Below are 17,136 nucleotides of genomic sequence, written 5' to 3' on the forward strand. Positions count from 1 at the left end.
CTCGAGGTTGCCTGGCGATGTACACATCGGACATTCTTATCTGTCCGATTTGTTCGCCTCTAGCGCATATGCGCCAGGTTGGAGGCCAGCTCTGTCTCTTCATCAGACAATGACATTACGGCACTTGGCGTCTGGCTTGCGTTACATTGTCTGAAAGTCCTGAAGAATCACAATGGTTCATCCGGACAGGAGAAGAACGGAAGAAATTCTTCCACTCTGAGCTTTAGGCCTCTCCGGCAATGGGAGGTGATTGTATCCAGCTACATCTAGTAGACGATAGGAATCTAACAGTGCGAGAGATAAGAGTCTTTATCCGATGAGGATCCTTCGTGATTATTTCCTTTGCTAACGAGATCTTTCTTGAAATGATGATGAGGTTTCTCGTTGCCGAATCTTCCCTATCCTTGCTCTAAGGAAGGGAAGGAGCCTGGAAGCCGAAGGTAACTCCGAGCTGAAATTGGGAGGACCCCTGATTTCTAGCTCTAATGTATCTCTCTCAATGTCTTCTGGGATCTATTTCGAGTCCTCCTCGTATTCAAAAGACTCTGTAGGAAAAATGTTTTAACCATTTCTTCTTTCGTAGAAGAAAACATAAGTATCCTGTCTGGACAACGAAACTTCTCTCCGAAATCGATGAGTCAGGAATAGAGGGTAAATTTCTTTTAACAGACATATGCTGATAAAAAATCGTTGCCAAGTCTCCACTGAATAAGATGCGAGATTCCAATGCTCAAAACTGCAATATTTTCTTGGCAGTTTAGGGCCAAGAGAAAACCAAGAATTCTCTCCTAAAATTTTCCAAGAAATTTTTATGAGGAGCAGTTCCATCTTGTCAGAACACGGAATCTGAGGCCCAAAATAGGATCCCATTCTAAGTATAAGATCTCCTACCTTTATCGTATAGAGGTATTGTATAAGATCCCGAAGATCTTAATTCTCTGCTATCTCTAATATTTGTCGAGACAGAGTATATCATTTTACTGTATTCATTGAAAGCAGAAAATACAAAGGTGATACTTCCCCCAGAAAGGGAAGAAAACCACTATGTGGTTCACAGAGGTATCGGAAGAGGACAGTTTCCCCCTTCCATTTAGCACGATCTTCAGCCACTCTATGTCTTTAGCCTGTTTGAAGAAATTATCAAGCTTCTCTTGAAAATCCTCTCATTCATGTTTACTTCTGGTCAGTCTGCATGCAGACAGACTCAGATTGGATAGGTTTTTCAGGTCCATTATTTATAATAGATTCCGATGAAATCTCTAATCTCTTAGAAAAACCCTTCCGACCGATGCTGAGAGAATAACGTGGCCTCTGTGAATCCAACCTCTCTATGGCCAAAATGAGGCATTCATCTTCTTCCTTTGACGCCCATTTATCTTAATATCTGTTAAGAATATATATAACTAGGGGAAAAAAGACTAAAGTTTATTCCCCATTAACAGTAAAGATGGCGTATTGTTACCTTTTGTTCGAGAATAAGGCAGCAGTTTGTAGGAAGAAGTCCTTATTACACCTCGCGAAGAGATCTATAAAGAAGGTTCTCTCAGACTTCACAACTCTTCCAATAAATGTTATACTGATGTTTAACAGTTATCGTTGATCGAGAAGGTTGTCTCGGAAGTGCAAACTGATACCACGAACCTCTTGATATCGTTTCGTTCCGTGTTTTTGTTCTCAATAGCTTCTATTTATAAACGGGAACAGAGGAGTAAAAAGAGAAATTCTCGATGTTCTTAGAGATAAGATAGAGACTGATGGACTTATAGGTTAAGAATTCGCTAAATCGAGAAAAGATCCTGTTAGGTGAATCTTACGCTTCTGGCTTGCGCCGGGATGGAGCTATTAAAACGTATTATAGTCCATCCAGGGACATCCTTCTGACACGAAAAGGATGTTTCCCATCGAACTCATCCATCTTCTCCTGAGCCAAATTCTATTCTAAAAAGATTATGCTATCTTCATACGTTTCTAAAAAGCATGAGATAATTATCTCATATCGTGCTCTGCCGTATAAGAATCCTTTATAAAGCTGCACATTTTAGGTAAACATCATTAATCTAGGAAACCTATGTAAGGATGTTAAGAAACTGTAGTCTACTTCGGTGTGTGCATATGACTTGACCATACCGTAGTCTAAAGGATGATTTTTCTTACATTCTTTCTTTCCTCCGAGGCCGAGGGAGAATGGAAAAATTTCTATCTTTGTAATACAATTTAGTGTTAGACGAAGGAGATCCTAACAAGAAGCAAGGATCGAAGAGAATCATTCCAGTTTCCTATTACATGGACATAAAGCTGTAATGAAACGGGTTGCTAAGGTCTTGTAATCTGAAAGACCTGCACCCTCCTTGACTTCCTAGTCTATTATGTCTTCCATCTCTTGCTCCAAATGTTGGTAGAAGAGAGGGAGTCACCTAAGGAGAGAGCCTCTCTTCACAAAGAGAGGGACTATTTCTCCGAAACAAACCCTCATGACAGAGATGAAGTCGCTTAGGCGAATATTAATTCCCTGTCATGAGAAATTTGTTCTAGTTTGAAAAACTCCCACAGTCACAGTCCCTCCTGACATGGGCTACGGTCGCCTGTGCGAAATCTTGTGTCCCTGTCAGGAAAACCAACTGATCTTGTGACAAATCTCAAAATAGGAGAGTCTTCATGAAATCTATCTCCAAACACAAAGAAGCTTGAGATCCTGGCGCTTGGCGTCTGGCTGACGCTTGGTTGGAGCCTTGGCTCCTCGCCTCTCGTCCGCCAAGCGTCCTGGCTGACGCTTCGCGCTTGGCTGACTGCTCACATCTGGAAGACGCCTCGCGCCTGGAAGACGTCTCGCACTCAACTGGCGTCCTGGCTGGCGCCTGGTGCTTCGATGACGCTTCACGTCCGGAATAAGTCCTGGCTAGAGTCTCGCGTCTGGCTGATTCCACGCCTCTGTATGACGCCTCGAGCCTGGAAGACGCCTCACATTTAGCTGGCGTCTTCTGTGCGACATCTTGTCTGGTATCTGCCTCTCCCGCTCTCGAACTAGACTGAAAATCTTCCTCTACTTGTTTTAGAAGACGAAGCTTCATGTCTGAAAGACGCCTCGTTTTTGGCAGGAGAGAGAGGACGAGACTTGTTGATCGGAAGAGAAATGTCCTTCTTACAAGGAGGATGTCTAGTCATAACTCCTACCAAGGAGGCTAGCTTCTCTTGAACAGCCAGTAGGATACTCTTAGAAGCTTCTCCCGCGCCCTCTTCAATGGGAGGGGAGGGAGACCTCGTAGGAGTACGATCCGCTACGTCCATATAGGGGGACGTCGACACAACTTCACCTTCTTGATCGAGGAGGGAGCTTCATCAGTGAAGCGCTCTGGCTCGAGTTCAAAGAAGGTTCTTCCAAAGCCTTTTCAAGGGCTTGGAAAGATCCGAGTCTTTCCACCCTCATATAAGTGAAGGAGAAGCAGAAGAAGAGAAACACTCTCGCAGGACGCTTTTTCTGAAGCGGTCCTGAGAAGTCTGTTGCGAGAAAGATAATATCTTGCATCTTCAAGAAAATTCTTCGTATATGAAACTTCTTTCTCCTTATCCACCAAGACTCTTGATAGGTGCCTCGTCCGAGTTCTCAGAGACTTCTAGCGGACGGGATTCCAGAAGGAAGAGGTCCTCTTTCCGAGAAGGACCCTCCTTAGTACTCCAACCAACGAAGATATCTGCTGTAGTAACTTTCCCAGGATCTTCACAGCTACTTCTTACTTCTCCGTATCCGATCCATGGGAAGGAGGATATACTTCCGTAATACTTTCCGGGATATAATCCAGTTACTTAGAGATTTCTAAGAACTTTAGAATGTCTCAAAAATTCATCAGAACTTCCCCCATTCCGATGAGGAATCGGATAACGAAATCACTATTATAGGATACCTTTCCAACGGTTATCCTTGGCAGTCTGGGACGCTACTACAGATCCTGCCGAAGGGACGCCCGACCGGAGGTGATTCTCTGAAACCTCCTTACGGCTTTCGACATTCCTTCTCCTCTGGGTTTGTGAGCTTGGAAGAGGTCTAGGCCTGAGAGCAAGACAGAGCCGATTGGGCGCACCCTCATTATTATAGGATGCCTTTCCAATGGCGAACTTGGCAGTCTGGGACGTGCTACAGAACCTGCCGAGGGGACGCCTGACCGGTGGGGTTCTCTATAACCTCAGTAAGGCTTTCGACTTTCCTTCTCTGGGAATGGGTGCTTGGAAGAGGTCTAAGCCTGGGAGCGAGACAGAGCCGATCAGACGCACCCTCCACTGCAAAGGGGAACACTAAAATCACTTCTTACCTTTCAATAGCTCGTATTTTGAGCTACATTCCTTTGTCTTCAAATTGCAATATGAATTTGAAGATTCTGTGAAGTAAGAAGGAGATGAGGATACAACACTACTAGTATTGTTAATGCTCTAACTGCTCGTTAGTACGAGAGCTATAAAAACTTCTAAAGGAAGCGAAACTAATTCTATTTATTCTGACTTCCTCAAGAAGGAAGTTAGCTTAAACTTCCTCAATTAATTTTAACATTTACTACACGTTATTAATGAATAAATATTAAAATTTTCCTTTTGCAAACTATGTGAGTGTCTACCGAAAAGTTTGGTAGTCACATGTAAACAATTCTTCGAAATTTTCGAAGCCAAAGTTATTAAAACAAATTAATATGCGTATGCCGAACCAAAGACCAAGTACTTCCCTGCAAAAGATAGCCCAGAAGATCGATGGCGATGAAATCCAAAAATCAAGTCAGGAGGAACTGCAAACGTTGTTTACATTCCAAGCGACAGAAAAAATATGATAGAAAATGGGAATGGTTCCTAATCCTGCCACCCAGGGCAGGACGGTAGATCACCTGACCTACCTGCAGCGTGTGCCGCGAAATTTGAATTTCTGTCGGGGACGACGGAGTCTTAGCTATGTATATATCTGACAGGTAAGTTGATTGTATGAAAAAGCAATATTAAGGGAATTTACTTTTAAAACTTTATTGATATTTGGCTGTTTACATTAATATTAACATTTGTAAATTAATAAATTCATTCATCATAAAAAATTTACTTATTCACAAAAATATGATGAAAATACAGTACATAATTAGTGAATATTGCTCTATGAAAAAATCTGCAAAGTACTGAATCTTCCCGTGATATACTTGGGGATAATGTATGTACCACATAAAAAACTGAATCTGTGATTGCTGAACCGAGAACTAGCCAAAATAGATGAGTCCACAAATTCGGAACTGTGAGTAGTGGAGTTGAGTGTACTGATGTATGATGAACCACAGCAGAAACACAACTGAACTAACAAGCTGGTTGTTACAGAGCAAGTGTCCAATACTGGGTGGAGCCTGTCACCTACGTAAAACAACTGAATTGCTACTGCAAAATTTTAAAAAATGCTACCGTGCAAATAATAAACCTTAGCCATGTAATTACTTGGTAAATTACTTATATGAAACCATGAAAATGTGTGTTATATGTCAGACTCTCGATTATCGTAACTAATATAACTTCCTGTGTATTAAGGCCCTTTAGTATGAAAATCTCTTTTGCCCCATCTATTCAGCTTCAAGTACTTCCTCCTAAAACTCCAGAATGCTGCACTTTTCACCATCCTGTAGCCTTCCATTCTCTACACATGAACAATCTATCTCACACAATTACCCATCTTTTAAACTTTGCAAATCTTTCAACCGCTTTACACAATGCAACAATTTGCATACCTTCAATTTAGTCCCTAAGTACAAAAAACATTTAATTCTTTCATTCACCTTAAACACCTACACTACATTTCCAGAGGAGAGTTGTCTCAACAATTGTTTCATCTGTTACAACTTTCACTTCCATGAGCACTCCTCCCCTTTCATTCCAAACCTCATGCATAACCTCAGTGCCTTCCTTACATCACCTATTCTGTAATTCCTTCCTTATATTTACTCACAAATACCTTTACAAGTCAAACACTTTCCATATTCTGCATCAATAGAAATTCTTTGCACCATCTAGTACTAGGATTCAATTTACTCTCATAATCCTACTCTTGTTCACATAACTTTCAACTTTCTCCACTTACAAACAATTTCAAAATTTCACCAGTTGCTGTAGTTTTACTTTGTTACTCACTGTCAACAATGTAGACTGTATACTATAGACATTCCATTCTCTAGTCACAATCCATTTTCCTTCCTCCTACAAGTTTTGCGATGAATAAACACTTCAAAATTAAGGGGAACTATAAAAATAGAACTACGTAATGGCCCTACAAAATGCTAATAATGAACATACCAAATTCAAAGAAATAAAGTATCAAAACTGAAAATTATGCTTCCAAAATCACACTAAAACAGCTCGCAAGATCAACAATAGCCTATATATACAGCATAAGGAGCTACCTGCCAAGATTAAAAATGATATTGTTAAGATACAATAAAGTTTTGTACATACTTACCCAGCAGATATATACTTAGCTATAGACTCCGTCGTCCCCGACAGAAATTCGAATTTCGCGGCACACGCTGTAGGTAGGTCAGGTGATCTACTGCCCCTGCCGCTGGGTGGCAGAAATAGGAACGATTACCGTTCTAGAACCAGATTTTCTCTTCCACCTGTCTCCTGAGGGGAGGCTGGGTGGGCCATCAATCATATATATCTGCCAGGTAAGTATGTACAAAACTTTATTGTATCTTAACAATATCATTTTTGTACATGGAACTTACCCAGCAGATATATACTTAGCTGATTGACACCCTTGGTGGTGGGAAAGAGACAACTATTTACTGAATAGACAGGTAAACAACATACGTTGTAGGTAATAAATAAATAAAACTTTGGTTCCTACTTGATCAGGCGGAAGACTACATGGCTAATGCCTAGGAATCTGCTTCGCCTCAAGAGCCTCAGCGAGGATGTGACCTATGGCTAAGAGTTCTTGTGGGTCTGTCGATGGGGTCTTATCCATTTACTCGACAGAGCCTCTTACATGACAATATGCCTATGCCTAGTGGCATAATTAAGGAGCACAACACCGATCCCGATCACCTGATCCTAACACGAGGGTTAGTGCTTAAGTTGAAAAGAGTTATCTACAAACTCCTTTCAAACTACCCAAAGAAAAAACACGACGTTAAATAAAATTTAACTCACTAGTTAAGGATCAGTATCTGCTCCCTATCCCAGCAATGTATCCGCAGACACGTATCAACCAAGAGAGAAGGATCCCTCGAAGGTTATCTCGATATCCTTCGGATAATGGGAAGTCAACACAGAGTTGCATCTCCTGTATGTGACAGCTAATATGTCCTTATGACATATTGTTAGGGAAAGAACAAGAATTCGGAAAAGCTCGCACTTCATGCGCTTTTAATTCTCAGCTGTTTGAAGGAATCATCAATGCACTTATCAAGTGCTTAGGAGATCACAATGTCTCAAAGAAGGCCAGGGCGTTCTTTGATATCGATCTCTTCTGGGTGAAGCCTGGAGCCTGGCTAGCGCTTCGTGCCTGGCAGGCGCCTAGCGCCTGTCTAGCGCCTCGTGCCTGGCTGGAGCCTTGCGCCTGGCTGGAGCCTCGCGCCTGGATGGCACCTTGCGCCTGGCTGGTGCCTGATTGGCTCCTCCTTCCTGGATATACGCCATCCGCGCCTGGCTTGGATCCTTGGGCCTTCGGTCTGGTCTGGCCCGCCTTGTTGCGGCCTGGAAGGCACCTGGAGCCTGGCAGAAGACTTCATGATTACTGCCTATGAGTCTGCATGCCTCAAGAGTTTCAGCGAGGTAGGGACCTATGACTGACAAACCCTTCTGGATCATGTCAATGGGGGCTAGCCCGCTTACACGACAGAGCCTTCTCGGATCGTGTCAATGGGGGCTGACCCATGACCTTACATGGCAGAGCCTTACCTGTATCATATCAATGGGATAGCCCTCTTACATGACAGAGCTTTAGGTTTCTCTTTACTGGAAGGAGCCTTGCGCCTGGATAGATCCTCAATCCTGACTGGAGCCTAGCCTTGAAGGAGCCTGGCACCTGGATGGCACCTGACTGGCTTCTAGAGCCTGGCTGGCTCCTAGAGCCTGGCTGGCGCCTCGCGCCTGGCTTGGCTCCTCCACACTTGCTGGAGCTTCGAGCTTGGAAGAGTCTCTAGGCTGTCTAGCGATGTCCACATCGGACACTCTTATATCTGTCCGATTTGTTCACCTCTGGCGCATTTGCGCCAGGAGGTTGGAGGCCCGCTCCTTCTCAGTATCCGACCAAGACAGAGTTCCTTGGAACTGTCTGCCTCTGGCGTTTTTCGCCTGTATTGGCATTTGGCGCCTGGCTGGCGCTACATTGTCCGAGAGTCCTGAACAAACCACATAGTTTATCAGGAGACTGGAGAAGGGTGGAAGAAATTCTTCCCCTTTGAGCTTTTGGCCCCTGGCAAGGGGAGGTGATTTTAGTCAGCTACACCCAGTAGACGACAGGATATCTAACAATACAAGAGAGAAGAGTCTTCCTCCGAGGAGGATCCTTCGTGAACACTTCTTTTGCTAACGAGATCTCTTCTTACATGTTGATGAGGTTCCTTGTTGCAGAATCTTCCCTATCCTTGCTGGAAGCCGAAGGAGACTCTGAGCTGAAATTGGGCGGAACCCTGATTTCTAGCTCTTATTGTATCCTTCTGAATACCTTCTGGGAAGCATTTTGAGCCCTCATCGCACCCCGAAGACTCTGTAGGCAAACGTTTAAACCATCTCTTCTTCTGTAGATGAAAATGTAAGTACCCTGCCTGGGCAACGAAACTTCTATCTGAAAGCGTTGCGTCAGGAATAGAGGGATTTAGTCCTTTTGCCAGACATACTATGCTGGCAAGAACCCATTGCCGAGTCTCCATTGAATCTGATGCGAGATTCCATGCACAAAAAAATTCACTTGTCTTCTTGGTCGTTTAGGGCTAAGAGAAACAAAGAATTCCTTCATAAACTTCCTCAAAGAAGTTTGATGAGGAGCAGTTCCATTTTGTCGGAACACGGAATCTGTGGCCACAAAAAGATCCCATTCGAAGTACATGATATCCTACTCTTGTCGTATTGCGGTATCGTATAAGATCCCGAAGATCTTAATCCTCTGTTATCTCTAATTCCCCTTGTAGAGACAGAGTATAGCCTTTTACTGCGTTCTTTGATAGCAGATATATACATAGGTGATTCTTCCCTCTGAAAGTGAAGAAAAAACCTCGCTATGTGGTTCACAGAGGTATCGGAAGAGGACAGTTTCCTCATTCCATCTAGCACGATCTGCAGCAATTCTATGTCTTAGCCATGACTATTGTCATTTACCTTGAAAAAACCTCTCATTCATGTCCACTTCTGGTCAGTCTGCACGCGGACAGACTCAGAGTGGAGAGGTTTTTTAGGTCTATTTATAATAGATTCTGATAGAATATCCAGATACTCTTGGAAAAGCCTTGCGAAACATGCTGTGAGAAGAACGTGACTTCTGAGAATCCAACCTCTCTAAGGCCAAAATGAGGCATACATCCTCTCTTCCTTTGATGCCCATTTATCTTAATATCTGTTAAGAATTTATAACTAGGGGAAAAAGGACTAAAGTTTATTCCCCTTCTTTAAATTTAAAGATGTCTTATATTGGTACCTCTCTTGGTTCGAGGAAAAGGAAGCAGTCTAAAGGAAGCCTGTTCGTCTTCTACCTTACAAAGAGATTTATGAAGAATACTTTCCGCAGGTTCTCACAACTCTTTTCAATAAATGTTAGACATACGTTAACAGTTATTATCTTCGATCGAGAAGGTTCTCACGGACATGCAAAATCTTGCATCATACCTCTTAAGGATCGTTACGTTCCGTGTCTGTTCCCAAATAGGTTCTCTTTTGTTAACGCGAACAGGGGCGAAAAAAAGAGATTCTCGATGCTCTTTGCGATATGAGAGAGTCGTGGAATTGGCCTAAGTGATTAAAATAAATCATTTCATCATTCCTTGTAAGCGACCCCTTTCCGATTAAATGGGTAACGAAATCAGGAACGAATCTTGCCGTTACCGAACCTGCTGTCCGAGAGGCTACTGGACTCTTAGGTTAATAACTCGCTAAAACGAGAAAATATCTTGGATGGTGCGGCTGGCGCTTCTGGCGCAATTTGCGCCATGCTGGCGCTTCCTTCTAGTTCTTTTTAGGTTATGTGCCATAACATCTATGCCTTTATGGTACCCGACATCCTTCACATGTTAATTCCGTTCTTAGTGGGAAAAGAAAAAAAGAAAAAAAAAAAAAAAAAAAAAAAATTTTATATACGTAGTATAGTCCATTCAGGGAAACAACTTCTGCCACTAAGAGAATGTTTCCCATCCGACTCAACCAACTTCTCTTGAGCAATATCCGATTCTAAAAAGGTTGTGTGCATTTCTCGAAATGATGAGAGAATTATATATATAGCGCTCTGCCGTATTAGAATCCTTTATAATACTGTCACATTGTGGTAAACAGCATTAATCTAGGAAACCTTGTAAGGATACTAGGAATTCTGTAGTAACCTCGGTATGTGCATAAGACTTGACCATACCGTAGTCTTAAAGTGAATTCTCTACTACATTCATCTTCTCACTAAGCATGTACTCTAATAAGCCATGCTTTCGTAAGCATGAGAGCATTATACAATATAGAGTTCCGCTGCGTTAGAATCCTTTAAAAATGTTACCTACGGTAAACAGCATTGAAATGTTGTAATATCTTTCTTATTGAAAGCTTCTTAGCAAAAGGCAGACAATATTTAATTTATGTTTGCTTAACTATCCCCTCAATCCGAGGCTAAAACCACGATTGAAGGGGAGAGACACTGTTAGTCATTCCATCCCGCAGGAGAGAGACATGTAACCAACCAGTCATGACCGACACCTACATGATACTGCGTTGGTGTCTAAGCGATAGCAGTCTCGTTAGCCGACTGGCCTTACTCTTCCAGAGTTGCCAGCTACTCCATTTAATAAAGGAATCTTATAAAATTATTATCGAACTTCAGGAAGTTCTTATAATGCATATTTAAGCGAAACAAGACTTCGATAAATCTAGAAGCTAAGTAGGTGTTGTCTTAACAATCCCTTTAAGCGTAGTCCTTCCTAGGAAATTCCTGGAAGGATACTGGTAATTGAGTTGCTCAGCAAAGAAGTAACTACGGTATGTGCTTATGATTTGCCGTATCGTATTCTCATACAGCAGATACTCTACTACCTTCTTTCCCTGCCGAGGCAGATAGAGAAAGGAAAAATTTTTACTATCTTCGTTCTTTACGTTAATAGAACGATAGAAAGAGTATATATATCTCCTTAAGGAAGGAAGTTAATCCAGGAACTCTTTAAATCTTCGTGATTTCCTCATAAATCGTGGAAGAGACAGAATTCCCGTTGATCTGTAGGGTTTACGGAAGGAAGTAGATATTTCCTATCCGCCATCATACCCAAACGTCGATGAGATTCTTATAAGAAAACTCCCAAAGCTCTTGCCTCTTCATAACGAGGGAAGAGCATGAATGAAGGAGAGAGTCCTCTGAATAATGAAAAAATGGCTTCTCTTAGTATCAGAATCCTTCTGGCAAAAGCGACGGCCGCCTGTGCGACATCTTGCACCTTTGCCAGGGGAAAGTTGCTCAAGTCAAAAACTCAAAGAGGAGCCTCGCAACTGACCTCTCTCTCAAAAGAAGATTAGGAATATTCTGGCGCCTGGCTCCTTGCGCCTAGCACCTGGAATGTTCCGCGCGCCTGGAATGTTCCGCACGCTAGAAAGGAGACTCGCTCCTGGAACGTTCCGCTTGCGTGGAAGGTCCCGTGCGCCCTGATAGTTCCGAGCGCCTACTAGACCCCTTTTAGAAAGAGCCTCTTGCCCGGAAACGTTCAATGGAAGGATCGTTCTGATTGCCACTCTACTATAAGGCTCCTTGTTCTAGCCGTCTGTTTTTCTGGCGCAATTTGCGCCAGGCTGGCGCTTCGTCTCTTTGAAGGCGCCTTGCGCCAAGAAAAATTTTCTAGAACGCGGCTCGCGTTTGGTTGTAGGAACGCGGCTCGCGCTAGTCTGTTAGCTGGAACGCAGCTCGCTGCTGGCTATTGGAACGTAGCTCACGCTAGCTTGCTGGAACGCGGCTTCCTGGCAGCGGCTGGCTCTTGCTCAGTGTTCTCTTAGTTTTCAGAGAACGCGCTAGATCATCGAAACTCCAAACATACATTCTTCGTCTTTTCGGAAGTAAGATGAAGAGACGCAGTTTTTTAAGGATGCCTTATCAATGGCTATCCTTGGCAGTCTGGGACGTTCTACAGAACCTGCCGAGGGGACGCCTGACCGGTGGGGGTTCTCCCTAACCTTCCTGCGGCTGTCGACTTTCCTCCTCCACTGGGTCTGGGAGTTTGGAAGAGGTCTAGGCCTGGAAGCGCTACGGAGCCGATCAGACGCACCCTCCACTGCACTGGGAACACTATATTCACTTCTTACCATTTAAGAGCTCGCCTTTTGAGCTCCATCCATTTATCTTCAAATTTGCACATATGAATTTGTAAATTCTGTGGAGTAAGAAGGTGATGAGGATGCAACAACTACTAGTATTGTCAATACTCTAACTGCTCGTTAGTACGAGAGCTCTTAAAGCTTCTAAAGGAAGCGTATCTAGTTATATGCTTTCTGACTTCCTAAAGTAGGAAGTTAGATCTTATATTTCCTTCATCAAGTTCTAACACTTATACACGTATTAGTGAAAAAAAAAAATCAATATTTCCCTTATTGCAAAATATGAGTGTCTACCGAAAAATTCGGTAGTTTCACGTAATATATTCTTCGAAATTTCGAAGCCAAATTCATTAAAAAGTTAATAAAAGCGTATGCCAAACCAAAGACCCAGTACTTCCCTGCAAAAGACAGCCCAGAAGGTTGATGGCGATGAAAAAACAAAAATCAAGTCAGGAGGTAGCAACAACGTATGTTGACACTACCGCGACAGAGAAAATCTGGTTCTAGAACGGTAATCGTTCCTATTCCTGCCACCCAGCGGCAGGGGCGGTAGATCACCTGACCTACCTACAGCGTGTGCCGCGAAATTCGAATTTCTGTCGGGGACGACGGAGTCTATAGCTAAGTATATATCTGCTGGGTAAGTTCCATGTACAAAATTGCCTTACACGTATATGGTCATGTAACATAATTTCTCTCATTTCTCACATCATTTCACCCACAGGGATATCAATTTACCAAAGAAAAAACTTCCCCACATCCCAAATTCTTTTTACACAAAACCAATGTAAACCCCACAAACTGGTAGAGGATGAATTTTTTGGCTCCATAACAAAGCTTTTAAAAAGTAGTTAAAAAATGACATGAGAATTTCAAACACTTGACCTACAAAGTCAGAGATCCAATCTCCATTACAACTGGGTCTTACAGGATCAGTGCGCCCCTTAAACCACTGAGTAAGAATCTACCACAAACATACATCCATGCCTATGACATCCTCTCACTCTACACTTGATCATAATAAAAGGCTAGAAAACATACAAATGAAAATTCATGCTGGCCCACCCCTCTTCCCCATCACATACAACTTTTACCTGTAAATATCCTTTAATGGTTTCAATAGCCAAACCACTTTGCACAGTGAGATACTTGTTGTGCATGATGAAGGTTTGTATACTTTGTAGCTACAAATAATGATCATATCAGACTAGATAGTATTGGAAAATAAGAAAGAGACTGACACACAAATAAGCATTCTATATTTGACTGCTTGTGTGCACTAATTTACATGTTATGGAAAATGACCCAAGAACATTTTCATGTCTATTTCTGATTTGAAATACAGTAGTGATGATAGTTCATTAAATGGTCTTGCCTTAATTCAAACATAAAACTTTAAGCCTACCAGAGGCAGTACAAGCTATGCAAGTTCTACTGGCAGAACAGAGTATATGAACAGTAATCAATATATCTCTCTCTCTCTCTCTCTCTCATTACTTTGTTCCACCCCCACTCATTCACTTGACAGGGAGACACTCAGTGCACTTCTCTCCTTCACCCGTTCTTTTTACACCCCCCTCTACTTAATAACCTGAAATCTTCATGCCAATATGCATACAGCATGCAACTCCTCAAACATTAACCTGACATTGGTTATCGCACACAGAACTCTCATCCCCAAATCTCTTCTATATGAGAACTTGTCCTAATCTGTACAATGGGTGTCAAGAGTGAATAACTTCTGATTTGAAAAAAAGACAAGGCTAAGCATAATTCATCTCTTAAGGGTGTGTGTGAGGTACATAATATGATCTTCAAGTTCATTTTGTTGTTTTTTCTTCAAATGGCAAAATAAAATAAAAATTACACCAACTCAGACAAGAAAATACAAGGTTCAATATACAGTGAAACACTTTACTATTGATTTCATACACATTTTAAACCAAATGATGTTAGTGATAACCAATTTAATGACTAAATTACTCTGACAAATTATAACATTACATCTATTATACTCATTATCATAAGGTTCCTAAACAGCCTTTCATCATCTCATTTACAGAAACCTCTTCTACATAAAGAAAAGCAGAGAAGTATTGTAAAAGATTCGTACTTACCAGGTAAATTCTTGACATTTTCTAGATGCTGAAGATGCTCTTGACCAATGGAGCTGACTTTCAATTTATTGTCTTCTAAAATCTTTTGAATTAAGGCTTGCTGGCTCTCCAGAATTTGTACCTAAGGTCAGAAGGGAAAGTCTGTTATAAAGCTGACACATTATGAAACTACAAAAAAATTAAGCAAAACAGTTTTCTGATTTATACACTTTACATGAATTGACATGTATATACTTCAGAAATATTACTCTCTTAGGGCCAAATAATCTTAACAATGGAAGGATTGTGGAAGACAATGACAACCTACCTTTTCACCTTGCGCCTCTTCAGCAATATTATTTGTTACTTCAACAAATTCACGAATGAAATCCTGATGGGATTCTACACTCAGTTCTCTTTTTGTTGTGGAGTCTGCTCGCGGCACTGATACTCCTATATTTTCTTGCGACATTAGATTCACCTGCAACACAAAAAATTTAGGCATCATCAAATACTTCTTTTATCAAGTTGTTTAACTTTTATTTAAACAAAGTTTGTCTAGAAAGTAACCATATAAAAAATGTCAAATAGTACATACCAAATCCTCGATTTCTAACTTCAGGTGTGACATTCGTAAAGCCACAGCATCCTCCAGCTTCTCAACTAACTCTGGTGAAAGAAACCACACAAAATACAATAATTTCAGTACATGAATTTTGAAAGGCTCATAAATACCTGATGACCACTGGAAGTAAAATTAGCAATAATCAATCTTAACACAAAACGTATACGTAGGTAGTTAGGTCTAAATAGTATAACTTAAGTGAACCCATGAACTCACATCTAAAAACATGTGCTCGATGTATTTTTCATTGATTTACCCTAATTGCTGACTGAAATTGCAATCCAAGAGGTACTTTAGTGATTCATGCAAAAGTTAGTTTGAGTGATATTTTGATGAATATGACTTATTCTGCTTTTATTCAGACTGCAATGTTTATTTTTCTATAAATTAGAAACAAATGTGCTACAAAGTTGTTCTATCAGATGCCAACAGACACAGGTTTAATGTTGTACAGGAACAAATGTTAAGTCTCATATTTTCTTTAAGCATTTGAATTTAGAAACGAAAATTCTTCACAGACCCCTAAGAAAATATTTGTAAAAGAGAGTAGAATCAATTAAACCTCCCACAAGTCTTTTTATAAATTTGCTCATAAATATACCAAAGGGTTGCTGTTGGTTTTACTTCTTGTCTTTTACAATAGTATATGTCAGTGGTAAAAGTAATTTTGTACAGAAAAGTGCAAAGAAATATTAGAAAGTACAAATAAAAAAAAGTTACTGAATTTTCCTTCTTGGTAAACTTATGTAAATATTTTTCAGCAAGTATGCTAAGAATCTGTTACTAATTTTATTTCTTATCTGTTTTGATACTGTGTAATCTGTAATTATAATTTTACAAAACAAAATATAATTATTTATCAGACAAAACATATATAAGTTGGTAAAATTCACAATTGTAAATAGTCATTTTCAACTTGTGGAAAGTATGGAAAATTTTTTAGAATTTTTTCTTTCAACATGTGCATTTGCATATCTTCCTCTTTCCATGGATGTGTGTTCTTCGTAAATTGGCCAACTTCAAAGTTTACCCAGCCTGAGGAGCTGCATATTGATTTTTTTACCCGTCCACTAAGGGTTAAACAAAGAAAGGGGCATAAAAGCATGAAAACTTACCATTTGAAGCATCTACAAGGGTGGTCCTAATGTTGATTAGCTGCTCAACATTTTCTGTAAACATTTTCACATTTTGTTCCAAGGAAACTCCCGGGTGTGATTCACCTAGTTGCTCTACATCACTTGTACTTTGTGTGGAATCACTAAGAATTTCCACGGACGGGTTGTGAATTGTGGTCAGTATAGTATCTTCTAACTTGCTGAGGGTCTTCGTTAAAGAGTGAACATACTGACCGCTGACGTTCTGAGAATAATGATCACCGTTAGTATGGGGTGTGACAAAATTTTCGCATTGAAATTGCATCTTCAAGGGGATATTGAACTTAAACATAAGAAATTAACATTTGATTCATACTTCAATGGCAAAACATAAAGTTCTCATGATATTTAACAATGTTTTTCTACACAATAGCAGAAAAATTACACTTTCTTCATCAAAAATCACATTTTATGGATACTATCCTCACTATTATAATTTATGTGGGTTTAACCCTTAAACGCCGAAGCAGTATTTCAGAAATCGTCTCCTGTATGCTGGGAGTGAGCGCCAAAGCAGAAAAAAAGTTTTTTCAAAAAAATCACAGCACAATTAGTTTTCAAGAATAACAGTTCATTTTTGGCTCTTTTTTTGTCATTGCCTGAAGTTTAGTATGCAACCATCAGAAATGAAAAAAAATATCATCATCATATATAAATATTGGAATATATGACAGCACAAAAATTTTTTTTATATATAATTGCATACAAATCACACTGTGAGCAAAACGATTAAAGCTAACAAGTAAATATTTTTCCGTTGTATTGT

General features: G+C 40.7%; 1 protein-coding gene across 1 annotated transcript in view; it reads right to left on the reverse strand.

Annotated features, from left to right (window-relative positions):
- LOC135220476 (A-kinase anchor protein 9-like) overlaps positions 1-17,136 on the reverse strand; it is a 465,336-nt gene that overhangs the window by 364,555 nt on the left and 83,645 nt on the right. Inside the window, 4 exon segments of the mRNA XM_064257603.1 lie at positions 14,613-14,733; positions 14,920-15,072; positions 15,190-15,260; positions 16,332-16,575. Coding sequence (XP_064113673.1) covers positions 14,613-14,733; positions 14,920-15,072; positions 15,190-15,260; positions 16,332-16,575 — 589 coding nt within the window.

The sequence above is a fragment of the Macrobrachium nipponense genome, chromosome 2, assembly GCF_015104395.2.
Source record: "Macrobrachium nipponense isolate FS-2020 chromosome 2, ASM1510439v2, whole genome shotgun sequence".
NCBI lineage: Eukaryota > Metazoa > Arthropoda > Malacostraca > Decapoda > Palaemonidae > Macrobrachium > Macrobrachium nipponense.